This window comes from Haplochromis burtoni, unplaced genomic scaffold (genome assembly GCF_018398535.1).
Source record: "Haplochromis burtoni strain Fernald_Lab_line unplaced genomic scaffold, NCSU_Asbu1 Contig_72, whole genome shotgun sequence".
Classification (NCBI taxonomy): domain Eukaryota; kingdom Metazoa; phylum Chordata; class Actinopteri; order Cichliformes; family Cichlidae; genus Haplochromis; species Haplochromis burtoni.
Window position 1 is genome coordinate 1,851,766 of NW_024582433.1, and position 12,549 is coordinate 1,864,314.

A 12,549-nucleotide genomic window follows, 5' to 3' on the forward strand; every position below is an offset into this window, starting at 1 on the left:
TCCAAGAAACAGCCTGTTGTTTCCTACAACATTCACTGAATTGTGCACTGTGAATTCATCCCCCAGGGGCAGACTGAAGGGTCGTTCCATCTCAGAGCAGCTAAGTTTTAAAACATTTTCTGCTCGACCTTCTGTTTTCCTACAAACTTTATGGTCCAAAGTTTGGAAACACATATTTTATGTAACACCTAAACACATATAGATTCATATACCAAATAATCTCCCAAGATTTTTTTCTTCTTCTTCTTTTTGCTAAATGGTCCCTCAACATATTTTTAGACTTTTTCTTTTTCTTTTTTTTTTTTCACACGTTGAAATCTGAGGCAATGCTTGAATATGTACACGTCAAAAACTCTTGAAGATAAAAGGAGAAATTTTTCCTGGTACTTCTCACCAAAGAAATGAATCAAGATTTATAATTTGGGACAGATTTTGGGCTTTTATCTGTAATAGTTTTTGAGTTAATCATGTTCAAACATTGCCTCAGATTTCAATTTGTGAAAAAATGGCCTGAAAGTGGTTGACAGATAGAAAAGATAGATAGGTAGGCAGATGGATCTTGAAAAGTATAGCTAAAATTTCACAGCAATCACTGCAAATTGGGGATGGTTGAGCAGTAGGCCCACCTTAATTTGAGATGGAATAACCCTGTAAAATCTTGAGGAGTCAGAAGAACATAAAGCACAAATGACCTGAACCGCGGCACATGTCAACATGTACCAACTCAGTGAAAATGCAGACATTTTTCATTATTTACCAATGTAATTGTTATCCTTCACTGATCCTGTTTCAGATTTGGGACCCTTAAACTTATTTTTCTTCTCTAAGATAAAAAAGAAGGGCTGTTATTTTGATACTGTGGATGAGTTTCAGTGGTTATCAAAAGTGGTGCTTGATGCTCTTAATGTCCACAGGAAAGCAGTGCTGTCTGACAGTGCAGAGTTGCGTGTTGAGTGACAGGAAATTGAGTTGCTTACTCATGATTTGCTTAAGTTAAATTAAGCTACTTTATGCAAATACAAGCGTTCCAGTGAGAGACAGCAGCTCTAAAAACTCTTGAGAAGCATTAAAGTAACCATTGTCAATCTAAAATCAGTTTAAGCAATCAGTTTCTTTCTCACCTTACATCTTTTTCCTATATGTTGGACTGTTTTTATTTATGAAGAGAATACTTCATGGCAAACAAGCTGCCATGTTAGTTTCATCCAATCAGGCGTTTGCTCAGTGTTTGCACAGCTGGACGAGGCTGGAAAAGAGGGACGGCACCTGTCAGTCTTTTCTATTTTGTCTCAGTCTGGTGGCTTGCAAAGCAATTCCTCACCTATAAAAACACTCAGTTGACATGTACCATAAGTGTGGGAGGAGCATTTTGAGTGGTATATCCATAAACAAGAAGATTATGTCAAAGAACATAAGGGCTATATGTAAATCTGGTATGTTTTTAATGTTTAGGTGTGGACACGGAGCACTTTAGTTGCTTTTTAAAGAATCAATACAATATTATCTATCTTTCCAAGGTTTAGTAAATTGCTTTATTTTCCTGTTGTGTTCCATTATATTCAAAGTAAACACAATATGAATGCATAAAAATAAAATAAACAATAAATGAAGTTATATTAATGCGGTGATAAAATGAGGAAGGGAAATGAGTGATGGTGGTCCACTGTCTCTGTAGTTTTAAATTCCTCCCCCTCCTGTCCTCCTGTTAACAGGAACGCCAAGCCCTCTGGTGGCCACCTCTTTCTCTACAGCACAGAGTAAGTCTAACCACACCTCTCTGCCTTAAACAAATATATGCATGTAAGCACGCACCTTGCTTATTTTGCCATTTTCTCTGTTTTCCTTGATTTTTTTTTTTAAAATCTGTTGTTATTTAGTGAAAATCTTTCTTTATGTAATTGTGGTGATATATTTTTCTTCTTTTGGCTTGACTATAACAAGAAAGTGTCTGACCAAGATGCCCATTGTTAGTCTTACTGACATCTGACAACTTGGCATTGCCTCCTATGGGCAGCAACATTTCATTAGGCTCACTGTTATTGTTAAGTATTAAATATCTCTATAAAAAAATCATAGATTTCATAAATGCTTTTTCAAAAGGAGTCACTTTTACCACATACTGGCGTGCCTGAGTTTCGGAGCTGCTGTATTTTGCAGAAATCCAGTGCACGTCAGGGACAGACCATATTTTAATTTTTGCCTCTGACAAAGAGTCAACACTCTTCTGGGCCTTGTGATTTTTTTAGAACCGTACACTTGTGGTGCCTGTGGCATCCAGTTCCAGTTCTACAACAACCTGCTGGAGCACATGCAGTCCCATGCTGGTGAGTCCACGACTACAAATGCATGTAAAGCACGACAGCAGAAAAAGTACGTAACGTGAACGCAGTGTCAGTGGCTGCAATATATTCAAAACTGCCATTCATCACATATCACCACTGTTTAATTAGTATTCAGTGTTACTGTACATAATATTTCTATATCTGCCAATAATGAGGGTTGTTGCAGATCTGGATCTGAGTTTGCTGGAAATAGTGTTGCAAAGATTTGATGCATCATTTGTCACTGTGTGTGTGTGTGTGTGTGTGTGTGTGTGTGTGTGTGTGTGTGTGTGTGTGTGTGTGTGTGTGTGTGTGTGTGTGTGTGTGTGTCCATGTGAAAAGAGAGTTTTCTCTAGACTCTGTGCAGTCCTGCAAGAAACACATTTACTGCATCTACAAACTTTCCAGGGGTAAATCCGAAAAAGTTTAACCCAAAAGCTACATCTCAGACTTTACATAAAGGCCTCAGTTATCATGTTAAATGTTAAAGTTTATGACAGTACAATTCGAAAAGGACTGAATAAGTAGGGCTTGTTTGGAAAGTTTGCCAGAAAACAGACTCTTCTCTCCAAGAAGAGCATGACTGCACAGCTTAGGTCGAGACATTTGCATCTAAACAAGCCACAAAAACACAATGTCCTTGGGACAGATGAGAAGAAAGAGGAGATGTTTGGCCGTAATGCACAAGTGAACCACATTTGGCAAAAAAACAGACACGCCTTATCTGCACAAACACCTCAATCGAATGTCAAACACTGTGGTAGATACAGATATACCTGTATCATTTTGGCTTGTTTTGCAGCTACAGGACTTGTGCGTGTGCTTGTGGTGTGATAAAGTTAACTGTGAACTGCAACATGATGCAGCAGAACAGTATACTGACAGACCAATCAGAGCAGCAACAGATCGGCTGAAAAAAAGTCCAGACCTTAACCCAACTGAAATGTTGTAGGGGGACCTTAAGATAAATGCCTGCAAACCTCAATGAAGTAAAGCAATATTGCAAAAAAGAGTGGGCCAGAGGTTCTTCACAGCGATGTGAGAGACATAAAGTCATGCAGAAAAGGATGACTTCAAGTTCTTTCTGCTAAAAGTGGTTCTGTAAGCTACTGAATCAGGGGGTGTGCTTCGTTTCCCAGGACTGCACAGAATAAAGTTGCATTCTCTGCTCTGCTTTTATGTTTTCAGTTAATCATAAAATGTCAATGCTGATTTTTTTTTTTTTTTCCAGTTCTGAAGAAAATCAGTTTTTAAGCAATTAAGCCAAATATTCTTGCAAAACTTACTAACACAAAAATAAATAAAGATGCAAACCAGGAAAGCAAGAAAGTATCTGTCTTTGAGCCTTTTTATTTAATATTTAATGTTGAAAGTGTTCAACTGTAAGTAGTTATCCTGTTAAGTATGAATCATGTTCCCTGTCTTCAGCTGGAATTGTATGATTATTAGTCAGAGTCAGCTGTGAAACAAATTATATATCAGTTGGATTTGAGTTTTTTTTTTTAATATTGCCGAGATTGACTTTGGCAAATTAATTACCATAGATGGAACGCTGTGTGATCTTATAATGAGAAACAACTAGGAAAATAATTCTTTAACTTGTGGTATTTATTTTTAAGGTGCAATTTGTCAACCACAGGGAGGCCAAGTTATTGGTTCTTTTAAAGACAGTTGTTTTGTGTCATGGTTTTAATCTTTACATTTTCTTCCACTCAATACAATTAACTTGTGCTTTTTTCCATTAACAACTCAGCCAGCTCTTCCATCTCTCTGTCAACAGCTGATAATGAGAACCACACCAAAGGGGACTCTCCCAAAACCTCTTCAGTATCGGGTCCTCAGGAGCAGCTGTGGAGAGGCTCTCAGGCTCAGGCCCATTCCTCAGTTAAACTACAAATCCAGCCTCAAAGTATCTCCCAGAGAAACCATGCTCTCACCCGTAAGTACCGCACCTTCATTAAGCCTGGTGGTTAAGAGGCTTCCCATATGTAATATCCCACTGGGCAATTTTCTTGCATACCTGTCTCTTTCACAACATTTTCTGCCTTTATCGCTACTGAATAAGTAAAAATAAACAGAAATAAAACATTTTGGACATTTGGATTGTTTTCTGTGTAGCACTAAAGCACTATGCCAACAGCTCTTTGAAAGTACAGTAATGTTGCATTCGTGCTGTAGCTCTCATCATGTCATTGGTTTATTAAATAAGCCTACTAGGAACATTAACATAGAAGCCATCTATGTCTCTGATTAATAAAGGCAGCAGTGGTGTCTGCTCTGTGTAGCTTTCCCCTTTGATTGCAATGACTTCACACTATGTCATAATCCCTCTCTGATTGTTTTTATATCCTTTTTCTTATTTTAATGTGTCTGCCAGAATATCCAAAGAAACATAAACACTAATTGTCTTTCTTATCATTTGTTCTGCTTTCCTAACCATCCATCTGCTGTCTGTCCTGGCAGAGAATAATGGACTACCTGAGAAGGAGCGCCAGCAGGTGGCTGAACGCCTATTACGGGTAATGTGTTCAGATCTGAGCATGCTAAATGTGCTCAACAGCAAGGACTTCCTGAAGTTGGCACAGACCCTAGTGGATACGGGTGCTCGTCATGGTGCCTACTCAACCCGTGATGCTCTTGGCAACATGAGTGCCTTGGCACTGCGGCAGCTGCCCCGCATGTACAACCAAGTAAAAGTCAAGGTCACGTGTGCTCTAGGCTCAAATGCTTCGCTTGGCATCGCCGTCACCTGCCACTCCCAGACATCTGGCCCAGACGCTTGCTACGTTCTAACAGCCTACCAGGTGGAGGGCTCGAGACTAAAGCGTTACGTGCTTGGTGTAAGGGAGGCTGAGCTGAGGGAAGGGCCAGAACAGGTTCATCACTGGGTGCAGAACGTGCTTTCTGAGTTTGTGATGTCAGACATCCGCACTGTGTATGTCTCTGAGCCCAGAGTGTGGGCGGCAGGATTTGGAGGGTCACCACTGGGAGGCGGGGGCCGGGGGCGGATATGTTTGCGCTGCGCAGGATGCTCACTCGGTGCGGTTGTTCAGGCCGTTCTTGGGAAGCGAAGCCTCCAGGCTCGAGGGCTTCATGAGCTGGCTGAGCTTCTCTCCACATGCAGAGATATCTCCTCCTCTACCACACTCATTCTCCGTGATGAACAGTGTACCAACACATCCACAAGCACAACTGAAGAAGGTCCACAGGGCAACCCTGCACAATGCCCCACCCCTCCTTGTTGGGATCGTATGGCCGAAGCTCTCCTGCAGGTCCATGCCCACTTTGAACAGATTTGTGAGGCTTATGGCCGCAGTAAGGCCACAGCCCCGCTCCTCCAAGGTCTCAACAAGCATCTGCTAGGCACCCTGGCTTGTCTGCTGGCACCTCTGCGCCTGGCAGCGCTGGAGCTGAGCAGCCAGAGGAGACCAACTTTACAGCAGGTGCTGCCCGTCTACCTGCGCTTGGAGAAGTTCTTCACATCCAAAGCTGGAGAAGCTGGAACCGGCACAGCTAGCAAACTCTGCCACTATTTCCTAGAAGCACTCAAGGAAAACTTCAAGGTATTAAACTGGTATTGCTTACACTTAATAACTTCTGTATTGCTAAATGAATGTTTCTTTTATCTTAATTTAAATAAGTTACATTAGAACTGACTTGTTCTGTGTAGCAATTCTAGTTTTTATTTTATAAAATTCATTTCACCTGATATTTGCATCTCGATTGTACAACAGCGGTCCCCAACCTTTTTTGCGCCACAACCTCAACTCGGGGGTTGGGGACCACTGTTGTACAATACACAGTATTTAACAACAACAAGATAAATGGAGTATTTTCTATGAGTAAGTACTGACAGTATCATTTTTCCTTTTTGCCAGGTTGAACGAGCTCACCAGGTTGCTATGGTCCTGGACCCACAGCTCAAGCTGCGTTCAGTGCCAGCCTACCAGCATGAAGACATAATCTCTCGTGCGTGCGAAATGGCTGCTGAAACTAGGGATGGTGGTATCACTGGTGGTGGAGGTTCAGGTGGTGACGAGCGGGACGCCGATGGCCCCCCCACTCCTAAAATAAGCCGAGTAGAGGGAAGTGGAAACAATGGTGGCCCCTCACGCGGGTCCTCCTCATCTTGCACCGTGTCTGGTAACGATGACAGCCAAAGCCAAGTTAGACAAGAGATTTTTCAATACCTGGCTGAGCCTCTCCTCCAAGGTGCACCTGATCTCTTCCAGTATTGGAGCTCAACAGTGGGCGAGAAGTTCCCCAGGCTCGCTCGCCTGGCACTGTGGCTACTTGCAGTGCCTGCTGTGGGCATACGCAGAGAGTGCGTGACTGTGTGTGAGCAGAGCTTGGCTATGAAGAGGAGGCAGCAGGTAACTGCTGAGGAAATGAACAAACTAATTTTCCTTCACTCTAACATGGGCTAGAAGAAAACCTAACTAACCTAATCAACCAAACCTTCACCTCCAACCAATGACTCAAGACTATTATTTATATATTTTAGGTTTAGACTAACTGTAAACATAAATGTGTATGGACATTAAATACTTCTCGAGACAAATATTTAAAGATAAAGTCACATTGTTAAGGTTGCAAACACCCATAAAACAATACAGCATATTACATATTTTTTATGGAGTTGTTAAGTACTGTGGCCAAAATGTAGGGGTGGAACAGTAACTCTCAAAAGATTGTCCTGTTTGGTACTCTGCCCTCGGTTTGGGATGCACACATAAGCAGGATGAGTTTAGTCTTGTCACAGCCAGTGATTTGATTTACTCCAGCCTATTAACTAAACTACTACAAGGCTACAATGCTGTTATTCTCACTGGATGACAACATTTTCAGGTAAAGCATTCATTGCTTGAAGCTCCTGTCATAGACCTCTGAAAATTGACTGTCAAAGTTGACCAGGTATTTACAATCTCTAAAGTAATATTCATTGGTGTATGACAAAAAAAATCAAGCGGTGGATCTTCACTGCCATTGCACCTCTGACAAATAGGTGTACTAGGTTTATCATTTATTATCACAAGTCATAGTTCATTTTTCAGCACATTCAGCCACGGGCAGGTAACTGAGAGCTTAATCATTGCAGTTGACTTTGATGGTTGCATCAGTGTCCTAAAATGTAGCTGCAGATGATTCGCATGCAGTGCATGCAACTTTTTCATTTAAAAAAGTAAAAAGTAGCAGAAAAACACAGACAAAACAAGTGTGATGCTTTTCTTTTTTTATGTTACCAATGGTAAAGAAAAGTGATCCAACGTTTTCATTCTAGATACAAGTCTTATGCTGCTAGATATAAAAGTCAAACTCACTGACTTGCACAGAAGAGACGAAATGATAAACTTTATCTTTGGTGGACATTTCTTTACAAGTGATTTTCATACATCTACACAGAGGAAAACATCACATTAGAATCTGTTTGTGGTTCGATTTCAATCAGCTGTACCATATCCTAACAGGCAGTTACAAAAACGTGATTAATCCGTACATTATATCGAGCAGTGACAGCATTATGTGACCCTTTTGACTATCTCATTGTTAGTTTCCAGTACTGCTACATCACTCAGCTCTGTAGCCGATTAAGAATTGCATAAGTTGTTTTTACACTGAAGACATTTTACCTTTGCATTTCCCTCAGATGAAAGGCTGTCGCTTGGAGGCAAAATGCTAATTGATACTTGCATAAATCTTTGTTTGCGCCTATAAGTCTATTTTTTTGTAAGCTCAGTCTGAAAAGACTTGTCAGTAGGGACTTAGGCGCTTCGCATTTATAATTTCGTATATACATGCTGTCTTCCTTTTGTGAGCTACACGTTTCCCGTTTTAAGGCAATAAGCTTTATCCACAGGCCATAGTTTTTCCGACTGTTCTCATCACACTCTTACAGTTAATTATCAAGGATAAACTCTTTCAGTTATTTGTTTGTAAAATCAATGGGATTTTCTCAGGAATGACCATATCCAAGAAGGCACCGCCACTTTTCCTCACTGTACCGAAAAGAAACCAAACTGTGACCTCAATGCCGAGGTATGTACTGAACCGTGACTTTTGTGAAACGTTCCACCCCAAATACAGTTAGTGCCAATCGCAACAAACAAGAGAAGAAACACTGAGGGTTTATTTTTTACAGGACACATTCTGCTTGTGCATTTACTAAAGTCAACGCATGCATATGTCAAGTTATTTATTTTTTTATGGATCCTAGTATACATACACTTGAGCTTTTACCTCCTAAAATGACTTGGATGAATGGAAGCTATACTGTAAATCTTGTTTGTTGCTTCTGGTACTAATTAGTCGAGTACTGGTTTGTTATCTCTGTTTTTTGGGCCTTAAGTCTCTTTCATGCAATCACCTTAAACCCTACAGTCAGAGCCAACATCATGCCTTTATATTACTGTTTAATGGCCTTCTTTTGACTCATCCTTTCAATGGCTTGTAGACATTGTATTTACTTTTTCTTTTATTTGCATAGAAAGGGAAACAAAGCAGTGTCCCAGTGCTCAGACGACTCATGGACAACCACTGTACTTTTAAAGTGCTTGTTGTCAAAATGTCAGATTAACTGAGCATGTGTGCTTTCATCTTTTTCATTCCCACGAGGTCAGTAATAATCTTTACAGTAGCACAGTATCCACATGTAACAAGTATCCACTGTATAAACGTACACTGAAATGACTCAGTGGTAGATATCAGAGACTCGTTTTGAAAATTGTCATTTGGATGATTTTATATTGTTTTAGGGCCTCGGGCTACATCACCTGCCCCTTAAATGCTAACAGCCAACCTAAATATCACTTTATTACATGATTAAGAGTAAAAAACAAACTTTGCCCAACTTTAAGCCCTCGGGCAACTTCAGGTACAGACATACATGTGTTCCCTCTCAGTATTGTCTCGTTCATTTCAGCTGCTGCTTGTGTACGACAGGTCCATTCAAACATTCATTTCCTGTTTCAGTGTCACTTTTGACCTTTAATCGGTTCATTTTTCCGGCCAATAGAAACACTGACACACTGTATTTGGAACTGATGTCACTACTCTGATGCTTCTGCATATCGTGCTTATTGACTGAAAGGCTGCCCCGTCATCCTCGTAGCGATCGATGCTAATCATCCGCATTTGAACCTAAAGATCACGTCCTTTTTTCGAGGGTTGGTGAAGGACAGTTTACAGTTAAATATAAGGTTAATGTGACTGTAACCTTTTAGTTTGTGAAGAATGACAGAAAACGACACGCAAGAAAAGAGAGGGAGCAATTATCAGATTATGGTTGGACATCGGATTCTTTTATTACACCAGAATGCCCTTTTTACTTATGTCATCACATCTGTCATCTTTGTTTTAGTGGCATTAAAACTTTAAAACCCTTATGTCAATTAAAGGTCAAAGGCTCTGCATTACAAACTGTTCATAACTACACAAGATGTTTTTTAATAGACTGTAGCCCTCCTTACCTCCAAGCTTTGATTTAGTATTTCATAAATGCTTTTTTCCCCATAATGGTTTTCTTAATATATCTAATGTGTTTTTTTAAATATATATATTTATATATTTTGGTAAAAAAAAAATCAAAAAAAAGAAGAGGAAGAAGAAGAAAAATTGCTGTAAATTGTATTTAATTTTTTAATTACCAATCCAATGTTTTACCTCAGTACTCAGAAGGTAGTGTTGTAATTTAAAGATTGGGAATCAGATGTTCATACAAAAATTTAGGCTCGTCAAAGACATAGTCAAAATACTGTACAATGATTTGTGGTTTCAAGTTATCCTCAACTGAATGATGAAGGGATTTTTTTCTTAGAGTTTTTAAATAAGTATTTTCAATAGGATATGCTCTGGGACAAAATGCCATTGTTGACGTAATGATGTCAACTTAATTTTCTGTAGAAATAGCGTTCTTTTGTTGATTAAACGAGTATATCTAAGATATGCATGCTTTTAATAAGAGTTCTGATATATAACATTATAAGCCAGTGTCTGTCATCAGATGGAAATGAATCATATTGGCTCTCAGTTGATGTTTAAGACACCCCGGACTGAATTCTAACCTTTCAAGGTGGGAGTAGCTGTGCTGATTGTGGACTGGTGTTAATGGGTTGACATCATCCATTTTCAGAGGATGTATTATGTAAATACAAGAGAACTGCTGTTTTTATGCCACAAGGGGGCACCTTCATTTCAGAGATAAAGTAGGGAGCACCAATAACATTATACCTCTTTTTCTACAGTAGCATTTCAGAAGGTTTTGATATAATAGAAAACTCAACTTAGATACTGTTACTAGAAAACTGAAATCAGCTGTAAGTTTTATTTTGTTTCAGGATTTTAACTTATTCAGATAATAAAAGTTTGGTTGTTAAAATGTGGTATAAGAATGCTAACATGGAGATCTGTTCTGTTTTAACTATGGATTATAGTCTGTATTATCAATTCAGGTTAAGAAATTAGTGTTGCTTTCATCCTATTTTACAGGTATTTCTTCCTTTTTATACTCTGCTAAAACGCAAAAAAAGTATGTTTTGATTCTCTTCATTTTGTCTTTTTATCGCACTTTGGCAGCATTTTCCTGTGTAGAGTCAGATCTGAGTTGTCTTATTAGTAAACCTAATTTATACTTTTGTAGCAACACTATTTTTATATAATGGCAAAGAAAGGGTTCGGTGTCTTTTTCGTTGTTTTTGTTTTGTTTTTTCCTGTGTCATATGACAGCGCTGTTCAATGTTTCTTGAATACATTACCCACTGTAGTATGTTATGTGTGAATAAACTCCAAATCTGTGTCAAACCGTGGTGCAGAAATGTTATTTATCTGCGTGTGAGTGTGACTGGAGACAGATTACCTGGATAGTATTGTTTGTACTTCTTGTGGAAGTGTGTATTCAAGTGTTGCAGTGAAATAGAACTCTGCTTCTGTGTTTATCAGGCGTGAAACCTTGAAGACGTTTGTGCATATTCCTGCAAAATGAGGCTGGCTGCTTATTTTCAGAACAAATGTAGACTCCCATCCAGAACGAAATGAAGCACAGCCTTTTCCCGGTGGCCGAGGGAGGGGACGGCAGGCCTCAAACACATGTAGAGGGGAAAGGAGGTCTTGTTTAAAGAAAAGAGCGACTGAAGACTCACACGGGGAGTGGATATGCAGAGGCTGCTTAAGTGCGTGCAAGGGTTCCCCAGGGGCTGTGTATAGGGCTAAAGAGAGAGGGGGTGGGGGGGCCACTGGCAAGCAAGTGTTCATCATAGCCTTCTGTGTTGGCTTCCCTCTTTTCGCACCCGGGTCAGTCATCCCCCAAGGTGCAAGCAGCAGTCTGCAGCCATGCAGAAACTCCCGCGCTCTTGCCTCCTCCGCTGCTACCAACATGAGGGGCTGCCTGCCTAATTTGCAGCACATGCATCCAAGTTGGCCTCCCCCGCTCTTCCTCCAGTGCCTCACCAACCCCCTCACACTCACTCTCACACACACACACTCTCTGCAACCTAACCTCCTCTCTTCAACACCCCTCTGTTGAAGGTGATATTTTTCCACAAGCTATTACTACTTTGACTTGCAAAGTTTGTTTTTGCTTACGGCACCAATTGCTCTATAGCCGGCCCCTCATTTTCAGTCATTTGGAGAAGAAAAATGTAGAAAACAACCCGCCCACTGGACAATTGCTTCCGTTTTGTTCTGGGTTACAGAGAAGTTGCAGATCAGCTCTTTCTGAAGTAAGGAGGAGTGCGTGGGGGCTGCTCTGCGGTCAGCACGCACGCACAAAAGTCATATAGAGAGAAAACGACTTGTTTATTCACTGCTGCCAAGTTCTAAAATTGTGAATTTAAACGTCGTAATGTGAATATGACAAATGTGGCAGCAGATGAATGTAAAGGGGGCTTTCCCCCTGTCCCCCTGGATGTGAACACTAGGTGGCAGAATGTGGCTTTTTATCAACTGCAGAGTGTTTGAATTAAATAATGAACAATACAGTGCAAACCAGCATTTAATGTTACAAACATGAACAAACATTAAAAACTTAGCCCTGGGCACAGCATATTATTGTAGGATCTTTACGATATAAAGCATCTCGATCTGACTGTTGTGATTTGGTGCTATAACATTCAGTTGAATTGAACTACAAACACAGGGCTCAGGAATGGCCATGCATTTGAACCAAAAGTCAAACATTTGCTAAAACTGCATTTCATTTCCTACGATTTCAGAAGAGCTGCACATTTCTACGCAC

General features: G+C 40.2%; 1 protein-coding gene across 4 annotated transcripts in view; it reads left to right on the forward strand.

The window, feature by feature from the left end:
• The window catches only part of znf618 (zinc finger protein 618), a 52,863-nt gene extending 41,746 nt beyond the window's left edge, over positions 1-11,117 (forward strand). For 3 of the 4 annotated variants that reach the window (XM_042221719.1, XM_042221720.1, XM_042221722.1), the window contains 5 exons: positions 1,713-1,757; positions 2,247-2,324; positions 4,102-4,260; positions 4,785-5,884; positions 6,200-11,117. In XM_042221719.1, coding sequence (XP_042077653.1) covers positions 1,713-1,757; positions 2,247-2,324; positions 4,102-4,260; positions 4,785-5,884; positions 6,200-6,748 — 1,931 coding nt within the window. In that variant the 3' untranslated portion in view covers positions 6,749-11,117. The remainder of the gene's footprint in view (positions 1-1,712; positions 1,758-2,246; positions 2,325-4,101; positions 4,261-4,784; positions 5,885-6,199) is intronic. The other variant, XM_042221721.1, reaches the window with a different exon arrangement.
• Positions 11,118-12,549: the final 1,432 nt, after the last annotated feature.